At 43.0% G+C, this 13,593-nt stretch overlaps 1 protein-coding gene across 1 annotated transcript in view; it reads left to right on the top strand.

The window, feature by feature from the left end:
- The first annotated feature begins 1,324 nt into the window (after positions 1-1,324).
- DAW1 (dynein assembly factor with WD repeats 1) overlaps positions 1,325-13,593 on the top strand; it is a 66,214-nt gene continuing 53,945 nt past the window's right edge. Inside the window, exons 1-3 of the mRNA XM_049614473.1 lie at positions 1,325-1,394; positions 1,548-1,598; positions 8,804-9,043. Coding sequence (XP_049470430.1) covers positions 1,325-1,394; positions 1,548-1,598; positions 8,804-9,043 — 361 coding nt within the window. The remainder of the gene's footprint in view (positions 1,395-1,547; positions 1,599-8,803; positions 9,044-13,593) is intronic.

The following is a 13,593-nucleotide window of genomic DNA, read 5'->3' as shown; positions in this document are numbered from 1 at the left end:
CTGACTTATTTTGCTTAGTAAAACACACTCTAGTTCTATCCATATTGTTGCAAATGGCAAGATTTCATTCTATATCTATATCTATATCTATATCTATATCTATATCTATATGTATCTATCCCACATCTTCTTTATTGATCATAAATAAGTCATTGGAAATTTGGACTCTTTCCATAATTTGGCTATTGTTGATAGCGCTGCTATAAACATTGGGGTGCATGTGCCCCTTTGAATCAACAGTTTTGTACACTTGGATATATACCGAGTAGTGCAATTGCTGGGTTGTAAGGTAGTTCTATTTTTAAATTTTTGAGGAACCTCCACACCGTTTTCCAGAGTGGCTGCACCAGTTTGCATTCCCACCAATAGTGCATGAGGGTTCCCCTTTCTCCACATCCTCATCAACATCTGTTGTTTCCTGAGTTGTTAATTCTAACCATCCTGACAGGTGTGAGGTGGTATCTCATTGTGGTTTTGATTTGTATTTCCCTGATGATGAGTGATGTTGAGCATCTTTTCATGTGTCTGTTAGCCATCTGGATGGCTTCTTTGGAAAAGTGTCTGTTCATGTCTTTAGGTCCATTGAAATAAGGGAAATAAATGATTTGATCAAACGCCCCCGAGACGACTCACAGCCTCTTGTTCTGAGATCAGATCGGAGGTTTAACCATCTACCTCTTTGTGTTCCCATATCATGACCAGTTTCAAAAACCCAAATTATGACTCCATAATGTGTTTTTGTATCCTTGTTTTGTAAAGACTGTTTTGGAGATATCAACCCCCAATTTGAGATTTCTTAAGACCTCACGGTGTCCTTTCCCTGAATAAAACTCACTCTTGACTTCACTCAAACTTTTCTTTCCTTGTTATTCTTGTGTTCTTATTTCTGCACTTGAAAAAAAAATCTCGTGTCTATACATATGTGGAGGAAAGTGGTACATAACTAATAAAAGAGCACAGTGTTAGAAAAATACTTTTTCATCATCCCAGACAGTAATAACTCTTTGGGTGGACTTTTTTTTTTTGATAATGAAAAATAAAGCTTTATTAGTTTAAAAAAATAGCTTGTTACATGTATATCTTCACAATCAAATTGTCAATGCATATTCTGCATTCCAGGGCAGCTCTCTTTTCTGTTGGATGTTTTTTTGGTTAAGACTGTAATCACAAGAACAGTCCTTGACATGTTTGGGATTCACTGAATACCAATTCCATTCTGCAGAGTCTAAACTTTACAAAGGAGGCCACTTAGTAAATCCCATAGCCAGTCAGCTTTTTCCAGCATCAGATACAGATGCCTACATTTTCTCAGGTGTGAGCAGGGATGCTGCATGTCCGGATGATGCTAATTTATGAGGGCCAGTTGGCTGGAGTCCAGGAGAGGGTATTGAAAGGTTAGCCTGAAGCACCTGGTGAGGGAGATCAAGGCTGGTGTCGGTGACCTCACTCCTGTTTCTATTCTGTGCCTTAGGTTGGTGGCGGTGGTGGGGAGGGCTCATGTTCTTACCTGTGTTCAGTGTCTCATGTGTTCCCTTTCTTTTTCAAAGCCTATGCCCGGGAAATACTTGGTAACGGGAGTCGCTTATTAAAAGTTGAAGGTGACTAGTCCCGCCCCAGGTTTCATTTAATATTTGAACTGGGAATGGTTTGCCTTTGAAGGAATGTCAGCTGAGATTACGAGCTGGAGCTGGAGCACCTTTGTGATGCTCGCCATAAGTTCTGGTCCAGAGAGGAGAGCTTCCTGCAGAGATATCGCAAAGAGTGGTAGTCCGCTTAAATAATAATTATGCAAAACAAGAGTTAATGAGACACTAGGTGATCCTCCAACATTTCTGGCCTTTTGGCAGCAGAGACAAGAGAGTAGAGTGCACCAGATTTAGAAGAGGGCAAAGTTTAATCATTGGCTGTAATGCACCCTTATAACCGTTTCCCTAGGCTCTGTTTTTCTAGCGGGGAAAATAGTATCTTGAATGGTTAATGCTGTTGGGTGGCTACTGTTCTTTTGTCTTCAAAAGAGCATGAGGTATCTTGTGAAATATGTGTGTGCACTCTAAATCGAACCGTAATAACTACCATGGAAGATCCCTCGTTTTCCTTTTTTTGCTCTCAGCCTCTTGTATCCCATTTACTTCCAGGGGAAATGACTGAAGTGGGATCATCATGGTATGTATGTGTGCATCATACCTTATACAAGAGATAGATTGTGTTGCACAGATAGCTGCTAGTCATGAATTAATACGCGCCTGTGCCCTCCCCTCCATCCCACTCTTTTTGAGTTTGTCTGCCAGTTTCAAGAGTGGAAAACCCAAAGAAGTCCAGACAGACAAAATCGATTTATGTTTGAAGGACAGAGGATTAGACGAGGAAAGAAAATAGGATCCTAAAAGAAGAAAGCCAAGGTTGAGTTCTTTGGGAATTTATGGGTAATTTTCAGAAGGTGAGGTGACAAAGAGGTTGGTCGTGCTGTCGTGCGGAGGGTGCTTGGGGGACAGGAGGATGCAAATGTTTAGGATGTTTTTCCCTGGCTTCTATAATTTGCTTCTCCCTTTGAACTTTGCCAAGAGATTGCAGTGAATGTTCGCATTTTATTTTTTCCTGGGTAATGTGACTTTGCTTAGATAGACCATAAGGCAATGCAGCTTTACAAAGAATGTACATACACATCTGTCTGTCTACCACTCTATCTAAACCTATGTTGATTTTATATTGCAAAAGTCAATCATGCTAATGGAGAAATTTAAATGGCCCAGTATTGGACAAAGTAAAAAACAAAAGTCCACGGTGAATCTCATCACTTAAGTAGAATCACATTTACTTTTGGTAGCTAGACTCACAGTCCTTTTTTCTATGCATATACTAACATATAGTTAATATTTGCAAAATGAGACTAAGTTCTATATACTTTTGTGCAACTTCCTTTTTTCACTTGTTAGTACTGCATGACATCTCTCTGGCCCATGCATATCTTTTAGAAATTTCTGCAAAGTTTTCCATCTTACAGGTTTACTATAATTGTTTTTAAAACTTTGTCACCATTAATGGGCATTTAGGTTCTGTCAGATTGTTTGATATTGCAAACAATGCCGCAATGAACATCTTTGAACATATGGACATATAGATTCTATCATAAACCATCTTTTTAAAATTATTTAATGTTTATTTATTTATTTTATATATATATGTATATGTATATATATATATATATATATAGAGAGAGAGAGAGAGAGAGAGAGAATGAGGAGGGGAGGTGCCAAGAGAGAGAGGGAAATGCAGAATCCGAGGCAGGTTCCAGGCTCTGAGCTGCCAGCACAGAGCCCGATGTGGGACTCGAACTCACGAACCACGAGATCATGACCTGAGCTGAAGTTGGACACTTAACCGACTGAGCCAGCCAGGCGCCCCTCATCTTTAAAAAAAAGGAAAAGACCTTTATGATCCTTTGTATTTCTATGTTATCAGTTGTAACATCTCTTTGATTTCTGATTTATTTGAGTCCTCTCTCTTTTTTTCTTGGTGAGTCTGGCTAAAAGCTTGTCTATTTTGTTTGTATTTCCAAAGAACCAGCTTTTAGTTTTATTGATCTTTTCTGTTGTCTTTTTAGTCTCTATTTCATTTATTTCTGCTCTGACCTTTGTTATTTCCTTCCTTCTACTAACTTTGGGCTTTGTTTGTTTGTTTTTTCCTAGTTATTTGAAGCATAAAGTTACATTATTCATTTGAGATTTTTCCTATTTCTTGATGTAAGTATTTATTGCTATGAACTTCCCTCTTAGAACTGCTTTTGCTGCATCTCATGGTATATTCCATTTCCACATGTCTCATGGGATTTTTTGATTTCTCTTCCTATTTCTTCCATGACTCATTGGTTGTTCAGTAGCAGGCTGTTTACTGTTCACATATTTGTGAATTTTCCAGTTTTCTTCATTTCTAGTTTCATATCATTGTGGTCAGAAAAGATGCTTGATATGATTTCAGTATTCTTCAATGTATTACGACTTGTTTTGTGGCCTGACATATGATCTATCCTGGAGAATGTTCCATGTACACTTGAATGTGTATTCTCTTGCTTTTGGATGGACTGTTTCTTATATGTCTATTAAGTCTACTTGGTCCAATGTTTCATTTAAGGTCAATATTTCCTTACTGATTTTCTGTCTGTATGATCTATCCATTGATGTAAATGAGGTATTAAAAACCTCTAGTATTTTATTGTTAACTATTTCTTCCTTTAGGTCTGTTAATATTTGCTTTATATATTTAGGTGATTCTATGCTGGGTGCATAAATGTTTACAAATGTTATAGCCTCTTGTTGGATTGACCTCTTTATGATTATGCAATGCCCATATTTGTCTCATTACTCTTTTTGTTTCAGGTATAACGTTATTTTATCTGATATGTTTATTTATCTGATATAAGTATAGCTACTCCAGCTTTCTTTTGGTTTCCATTTGTGTGAAATATCTTTTTCCATCCCTTCACCTTCAGTCTCTGTGTGTTCTTATATCTAAAGTGAGTCTCTTGTAGGCAGCATATAGATGTCTTTTTTTTTTATCTATTAAACCACTGTATGTCTTTTTATTGATGTGAATTAATTATTGATAGTTATGTACTTACTACCATTTTGCTAATTGTTTTCTGGCTATTTTATAGTTCTCTATTCCTTTCTTCTTTTTTTGCTCCCTTTCTTTGTGATTTGATACTTTTCTTTAGTGGAATGCTTATATTCCTTTCTCTTTAATTTTTGGGTATTTACCATATAGACTTTTGTTTTGAGGTTACCACAAGGTTTACATATAGTAGTTTTTATCTAAAACAGTCTATTTTAAGTTGATAACAACTTACATTTGAAATGAAAGAGACATTGCAACTGATACCACAGAAACACAAAGGATAATAAGAGGTTACTATGAACAATTATATGCCAGCAAATCGGACAACCTAGAAGCAATGGATGAATTGCTAGAGACACACAACCTAAAATACTGAATCATGATGAAAAGGAAATCTGAACAGACTGGTAACTAGTAAAGAGACTGAATCAGTAATCAAAAACCTTGCAACAAACCAAAGTCCAGGGCCAGATAGCTACACTGGCAAATTCTACCTAACATTTAGAGAAGAATTAATGCCAATCCTTCTCAAACTCTTGCAAGAAATGGAAGAGAAGGGAACTCTGAAAGTCATTTTATGAGGCTAACATCAGTCTGATACCAAAACCAGACAAGGATGCCACAAGGAAATGATAGGCCAATATCCCTGATGAACACAGATGCAAAATACTATTAAACCAAATTGAACAATACACTAAAAAGATTATACGACACCTAAAACCGATATAATATTTTATGTCAGCTACACTTCAGTTTTAAAAAATGGGCTATAAAAATGGATTATACACCATGCTCAAGTGGTATGTATTTCAGGGATGCAAGAATGGGTTGGCATCTGAAAATCAGTCACTGTGATTCACCACATTAACAACATGAAGAATAATCATGTGATCACCTCAATAGATGCAGGAAAAGAAGTTAACAAAACGTAGCTTCAATTCATGATAAAAACTTTCAACAAAGTGGGCATAACAGACATAACAAAGGCCATATATGATAATCCCAGAGCTAACATCATACTCAACAGTGAAAAGTTTAAAGCTTTTTCTCTAAGATCAGGAGCAAGAGAAGGATGCCTACTCTCACTACTTTTTTTCAACATAGCATAGAAAGAAAAAGAAGTAAAAGGCATATAAATTAGAAAGAAAGCAGCAAAACTATCACTATTTACAGATGACATAATGTTATAAACAGAAAACTTTAAAGACTCTACCAAAAAACCACTGTAACTAATACACAAATTCAGTAAAGCGCAGCATGCAAAATCGACATACAAAAATATGTTGTGTTTTTGTGCAATAATAATGAGCTGTCGGAAAGAAAAATAAAGAAAACAATCCCATTTACAATTGCATCAAAAAGAATAAAATACCTAGGAATAAATTTAACAAAAGAGGTAAAATTGTATGTTGGAAGCTACAAGACACTAGTAGAAGAAATTGAAGAAGACACAAATGAATGGAATGATATTCTGTGCTCATGGATCGAAATAACCAGTGTTGTTAAAATGTCAATACTACCCAAAGCAATCTACAGATTCAGTAGAAAATCCCTATTAAAATTTCTATGGCATTTTTCACAAAAAGAACAAATAATCCTAAACGTTGTATGAAACCACAAAAAGCCCCAACTAGTCAAAGCTATCTTGAGAAAGAAGGAAAAACTGGAGGTATCGTGCTCTCTGATTTAAAACTCTATTATAATGCTATATTAAATTAAAACAGTATGATATTGGCAAAAAAGATAGACACAGAGATCTATGGAACAGAATAGAGTCTAGAAATAAATCTGTGGATACATGGTTAATTTATGACAAAGGAGCCAAGAATATTCAATGGGGAAAGGGCAGTCTCTTTATTACATGGTATTGGGGAAACTAAACAGCTACATGCAAAAGAATAAAATTAGACCACTATATTATACCGTATGCAGAAATAAACTCAAAATGGATTAAAAACTTGAACATAAGACCTGAAGCCATAAGATCTGTAGAAGAACACATAGATAGTAAGCTCCTTGACTTAGATCTTGTTGGTGATTTTTTGAATCAGAAACCAAAAGCAGAGGAAACAAAAGCAAAAATAAACAAGTAGGACTGCATCAAACTAAAAATCTTCTGCACAGGGGGGTATATTATAAAGGAAACCATCAGCGAAATGAAAAGGCAATCTACTGAATGGGAGTGAATATTTGTAAATTATATACCTGGAAAGGAGTTAATGTCCAAAATATATAAAGAACTCCTATGACTCAATATATGAAGAACTCATACAACTCAAGAAAACCTAATAATCCAACTGAAAAATGGGCAGAACACCTGAATAGGTATTTTTCCAAAGAAGAAATACAGACAGACAACAGGCACATGAAAAGGTGCTCATACATCTTTACATCCTTAATCACTGAGGAAGTGAAAATCAAAGCCACAGTGAGATGTCACCTCACACCTGTCAGAATGGATATTACTGAGAAGACAAGGAATTACAAGTGTTGGGGAGGATGTGGAGAAAAGGAGACCGTCTTGCACTGTTGGTGGGAGTGCAAACTGGTGCAGCCACTCTGGAAAACAGTGTGGAGGTTCCTCAAAAAATTAAAAATAGAACTACCCCGCGACCCAGCAATTGCACTACTAGGTATTCATCCAAAGGATATAAAAACAAAAAAACTCATTTTTTTAAATCGGATGATTTATTTTTGGGGTGTTGAGTTGTATCAGTTCTTTGTATATATCTGGATACAAATCGCTTATCAGCTATGTCATCGGCAAATATCTTCTTCCATTCCATAGGTCGCCTTTTAGTTTCGTTGATGGTTTCCTTCGCTGTGCAGAAGCTCTTTAATTTGATGTAGTCCCAGTAGTTTATTTTTGCTTTTGTTTCCCTTGCCTCAAGAGACATATTTTGAAAAATGTTGCTACAGCTTATGTCACAGAGCTTAGTTCCTGTGTTCTCTTCTAGGGTTTTTTATGGTTTTGGGTCTCACATTTAGGTCTTTCACCCATTTTGAGTTGATGCTTGTGTGCGGTGTGGGGAAATGGCCAAGTTTCATTCTTCTGCATGTAGCTGCCCTCTTCTTCTCATCTTAAAAGGAGAGGGCAAGGGAACTCACGCCCAGCTGGAATCCATGACCTTGGCTTAGGCTTAGAGCCTTCCCTTGTGGCTCAGCATACTTTCCTGAGCTTGTAAGTTCAAATCTCTTTTTCTTCCTGGCTCCCAACATTGTCGCCCTAATAGAGAAAAAAGACGCATTTACGTCAAAGCAAAAACTGTCTTTATCGGAAAATGAGTGAACTGGCACTATGTGAAAAGTCATTGGTAAAAGTCAGATACCGATACCAATAATCACGAGACTGTGTGACAATCGTTACTGGAGTAATATATACAACCTGCAAGGAAACGGAGAAAAGGAAATTCTGGGGTGCTAGGGCAGATATAACGAGGGGAAGCAGCTTCATGAAGGCAGAGTGAGTGTGGGTTCAGGCAGAAACCGCCTGGTAAAACAGTCACGAGCGCGGGAAAGGCATGTGGGGTGGGAAAGCGTGTGCGATGGTGTATGACACCAGGTGGTGAAGGTGACCCACGGTTAATCCTGAACCCCCCCGTGGACCTTTGTAAGCCATGCAAAACCAGACTTTATCCTCCAGGCAGCCGTGAACCAGACAGGACTTTGAAGCAGGGGAGTGGCGCGATCAGATCTGGGCTCTCCAAAGTCCTTTCTGATGAGGAAATAGGAGGCAAAGGGTTTGAACAAGAGGTTCACCTTCCGGGGCGGGGGGGGGGGGGGTGTATTACAAATGACCAGGAAACTTGGCAAATGATTCGGAAATTGTGCAACCACTGGGAGGGCATCACAAGGCTCCTGTGAAGTGGGCTCTCTGTCGTTAAACATGAAATATTAAGCACGGTGAGCCGCGGGGAGAGGTGGGCACCTCAACAGAAAATGATGATATGACAACGGTTGGCCCTTACCGAGCGTCCCCCCGGGGGGATTTTCCGAGCACCTTGTACACATTAGCTCATAGAATCCATGCAACGATTCCATGATATAAATTCTGTTTTCCCTCCCTCTTACGGATAAAGACAACGAGGCACACGGAAGCGTTAGGTCATCTACCCCGCGCTCCCTGAACGGGTCGCAGAGCGGCTCCTGAATTCAGGCCGCTTGACTCCTGGGCTGCAGCTTTGAAACACAGCCCTGCGCTGCCACCTGGTGGTCAAGTGTGGGAAGTGCGACAACACGGGTGTGTCCGGGCCCGTGCGAGGTCAGAGAGGGCGGCGGGAAGGTGTGAACTTGGCGCAGAAGTTAGGAAGACATTTGAGGCGGAGGGCTGGAGGACACTTGAGACATTTGAAGCAGAGGGAGCATGGCAGGAAGGTTCCAGTCTTGGCACCGTGCGTGCAGAACATGATGATCTTGGTGGGCCGGGAGGAAAGTGGGACACGCCAGGAAATGAAGCAGTGATGTCACGGAGAGCAGATTATAGGGGACCTCTTAGGCTCACAGGGGCCTGGGACTTAGAACTCAAGCGGATGGGAAACCACTGAAGAGCAAACCACAGGAGCAACGGGGCGAGATTCCCATTTGACGCAAATTCCCCCATTGCTACCGGGAAAAAGGATGTGGGAGACGAGACCAGGGCAGGAGGCCAGCAGAGCAGCCGGAAGGAGACAACGAGCTGTGGCAGAGGGAGGGAGGACAGCGTGGTCAAGAAGGGCTGGGGGGGGGGGCAAGCAGTCAGGATTTGGGAGTGGACGTGAGGTCCAAGACGGAAGAGTGAAGCGTGATGGTGGGGTCTGTGGTCACGATGATCCGAGGTGGAGAGGAAGCAGGGACAGCAGCAGGTTCAGGGACACCAGGAAAAAGACACGGTTACGGCTGTTCCTTGCTTCTGAGGCTCCCATAGCAGTGGCCCTCAATCAGGGAAGCTTTGGGGTCCGAGAGATATTTGGGTCTCATAACTGGTTTCTGCTGATCATCCTGCGGTTTTCAGGAGAGCTCCTACAGCAAAGAATCACAAGTCCCCAAATGTCAATGGGGCCCGCCTCAACATACACTGAGCTCGGTGTTGGCTGTGTGGCTGCTGGGCCAGGGCCCCAGAGAAGACCACTGGCTGGCTGGGTCATGTTGTGTGCATTCCCCCCCCCCTCCCCCCAAGGCTGCTCCAGGAGCCATAGCAGAAAGACACTCGTCGCCATCGGCATACGGCCTTACAGAAACAAGGCCCTGTGCTCCAGGCAGATTCCCAGGACATCCTACATGGGGCTGAGTTCATCCAGTGTTCCCTTCCCACCCCCCACCCCCCACCCCCCTGCCTCAGGAGGGGTTAGTAGGTTTCTGTAAGCTAAGAAGTGCATTCCAAGGCTCAGACAACTAGATCACAGCCTTATCTTTGAGGAAGCCACTGGTCAAAGTTGGCAGTTAATGGGAGTAAAGTTCTCCTTCGGGCGGATATTACTTTGTGGTGAGGGTAGGTTCAAGGCTTTCCTCCTTTCCTTTCTCCAGGGCCATCTCCTTACGGGCAGAGACATGGCCAGCTACCCTGGCTGGCCATCCAACACTTGACTTTGGGATTGATTCTCAGCAAAACATGAATTATTTTTCACTGTTGGTGCTCTGGATAGCGAGCAAAGGAGCTTCAGTTCTAAGAATAGGGTGGTAAACCTACAATGGCGAGTGGGTGAGCGAAGGGGGTGTCTGTCTCTCTGGGATGCCTATGGAGCCCTCACTCTGCCCAGCAGCCCTTGGCCACAGCAGCTGCCCAGGTGGAGACTCATCCCACCATGCTATTACCCCTAAGTGACTGACCGTTGAGAACAATTTTCTAAAGAACCATCCCTTTTTTGTACACGCAGGAGGACCTGGAAGACAGAGAGGAAACTGCCTTATGCTAATTCACAGACTCTTCATACAGTGAAACTTCACATGAACTCTGATACATCATTTCCTTGGGGCAAAGCCAATGTTCAAGAAAACATTGGGTTTTCTTAAGTGTTGAAGAAAACTCATTGGGTATGAGTTTTCGTTAGAAAAACCACAGGTTAAAGTCTAGACAGGTGATGCACAAAGAGATGGAGACTCTGTACCCACAGACACCCTTCTTGGGTGCCAAGCATAGTCATGAAGTTAAAGAGAAATCAGGACAAGTGTGGTAAAGCCCAGCTTGCTCACGTTTGCTAGAAATAAGCTTTGTCGTTTTAGCTCGCTGGCTGACTCAGTTTCCCCACTGGTTTTGAAAAATGACACTATTTGCTTATACCGGGGGTGGCGTGGGAACCCTTGTTTAAATGTTTTGTAATAATAAGATAAAAAGGATAAGTGAGAGGAACAGAATGCGGATGGCTGGGCCAGTGACGATACCCATCGTTCTTCTGTGTCAAGAACTGTCACCTGTTTCCTCTTCTCACATCCCCTCCCCGCTGGCCACTAGATATTCATTTCTGTTGTCTTCGGATGCGGTGGGGGCAGTCCGGCAAGTGCTTTCTTGTGAAATGGAGACACGGGAAGCTGTACAACGGTTTCTCATTCTCCGACAGGTGCCTTCAGTCATTGTCAACTGTCATCACTGTTTTGCTTGTGAGCTGTTTCTACTTACTAAGTAACAGAGGTGAAAGAAACGAGTAAGGGGTGAAAGAGGCTATCGCCCCATTGGCCAATGCTCAGGCGGTCTCCGCCCCCATGTGCTACAGGACGAGGCCGATCTTTCTTCTGTGAGGTGTTGAGGCCTGGGTCCCCAGCCAGAGACCAGAGATCAGGCCTGGAGGGGAGCGCCTCGTTAAACACAAACTCTCCCCCCCTCAAGTGGCCTTTGAACAACGGGACAGGGCCAACTCGCTCCCGAGGGTGGTCTGTCTCCTGCCAGACTTTTTAAAAGAAAGCTCTAGAATCCTAAGAGGCAGACTAGTTTAACTTTGTGACACTCCTTTACAGCTCCGATTCACGGGAACAATCCCTCTTGCTGAGCACTGTCGGAGTTTGTAGTTTGTTCATGATTTATGACGCTCTCAGAAGGGGATTGCTTGGAAATTGTTCCCCTGTGGCCTCCTGTGTGCCAAAAACATTGTCGTCTTGGCTCATTGATTAATTTGGAAATTCTCGAGGACCTGGGAGCCTTCCCAGTTAGGGCACCTAGAAAAGCAGTGTGAGACATACGTCCCGAGGTAGGTGTGGGAACAGATGCTCAGTGAGGCACCCCACACCCGGCCTGTACCTACTCTCCCGGGCTCTCCCTGATGAGCATGTCTCTGCTTCTCTCTCTTTAAATGGAAATGTGCCTTGATCGCCACGTGGAAGTCAGTCCCCTTTTACCCCCTGTGTTAGTTTCCACCTTAAACATGGTGGCTCCAAGCCACACCCATCTGTTCCCTTACCGTTCTGGAAGCCGGAAGTCTGAAATCAGTCCCAGTGGGATAAAGTTGAGGGGGAGCCTCCCTGGCTCCCTCTGGAGGCTCTGGGGGGAGAAAGGCTGCCTCGCCTTTTCTAGATTCTGGAAGCCTCCCGCATTTCCTGGCTCGGGCCCTTTCCCCTCATCCCTCCGCCCCTCCCCGCTGCTTCCACGTCCACAGCACTTTTCCCTCCACGTTAGTCAAACTGGGCGACTCAGAGACTCATGTTTAGTCTGGGGGAAAAAAAGCCTCATGAGGCCTGAAAATACTTGCAGAACAGGAGGCAGACGCAACTACACTAAAAGCAAATGTTTTAGCTTTAGGAAGTGTTATTTGGTCAAAGAAACTGCTTCCTCTAGAACCTTTAGGAATTCAACCTGCTGGCAAACCAAAACATGTGTTTGCGAAAGCTACTGCTTTTTGTTACACTTTACATTTTTATTTTATGTATTGTTACGATTGGCACGATTCCACCAATTCCCCCCCCCCCCCCCCCACCCCAGCTCTGTCTGACGGGCCTTTTCCTTAGTGTTTCCTAATGTCCAGAACTCTTGGCCCTCTGATCACGAGTCATGGAGTTTTGAGCTGTGCCAAGGTGCTGTTCTGCTCCCACGAGCTGGTGCAGGGAACACGCTTCAGCTGAGGAAAGAGACGGCCGGATGTCTGAGGAGTATTTGATTTTCTCGGTGTTGGAAACGTCCTGGAGAACAGGGTCGAATGCTTGACGGAGACAGAGGCAGTAAATGCAGTCGGCTTCAGCGTTGATCTGAATCTCAGGGAATCTGGCTCTGCTCTAACCAGCTGACACGCTGGGGGCCAGCCAAATGCCTTCGGTAGTCATTGGTTCCTCACTAGAAAGAGAAAGGACTTTCCTACCTGATCTGTGGCTCCCCCTCCTTCTCCCCCATAAGAGAAGATTCTTACAGGTGAAGGCTACTCAGCGAGTTTCTCCACAATTTGTCAAAGGCCTTACGAGACCTTCTCCAGGTACCTTTCTTCTTGAGATTCCCCAGAGGAACGAGAGTAAGCACGCAAAGTGCAAGGCGAACAAACAAATCCGGAAAACAAACGAGAGAGGGTTTGAAAGCTCTAGGAAGTCCTATTTATTTGCTTCTTGGCCTGTGTGGTGCAAAGCTCAGGTGACACTGTATGAGGGAAGTTCACGCTTCTCAGTGGCCTAGTCAAGCCCTGCAAACCACAGAATACGCCCCACTGGCCGACACCAAACCGAACCTGCTCTCACGGACCATATGCTGTGGTATCTCTCTGTAGGGTGAGCCAGCGGTTGCTTTCTTCCCTAGGCTCCAGCTCGGTCAGCTCAGGGGGGTTCCCACTGGGCGTGCGAGCATCTTCCGGTTTTCTGACAGTAACAGGGATCTGTCCAGTTCCAGGGCCTGTTGTGGTCACCCCACTGTCCTTCCTCTATTCTCCCATCGTACCCAAATTTCGGTTAGTTTTTAAAACGAAGACTTCTTGTCTCTTCATGTGTAGGTTTAGGCTCAATTAAGAGGAAGGTGTAGAAATTTTGCCTCTAACCCCTGCCCCTGCACAAAGACGGCCTCCCCACCATAACCCCAGAGTGGTGCATTTGCTACAACGG

This window comes from Panthera uncia (assembly GCF_023721935.1).
Source record: "Panthera uncia isolate 11264 chromosome C1 unlocalized genomic scaffold, Puncia_PCG_1.0 HiC_scaffold_3, whole genome shotgun sequence".
NCBI lineage: Eukaryota > Metazoa > Chordata > Mammalia > Carnivora > Felidae > Panthera > Panthera uncia.
The sequence above is the reverse complement of the archived record's forward strand: the minus strand, read 5'-3'. Positions and strand labels throughout refer to the sequence as shown.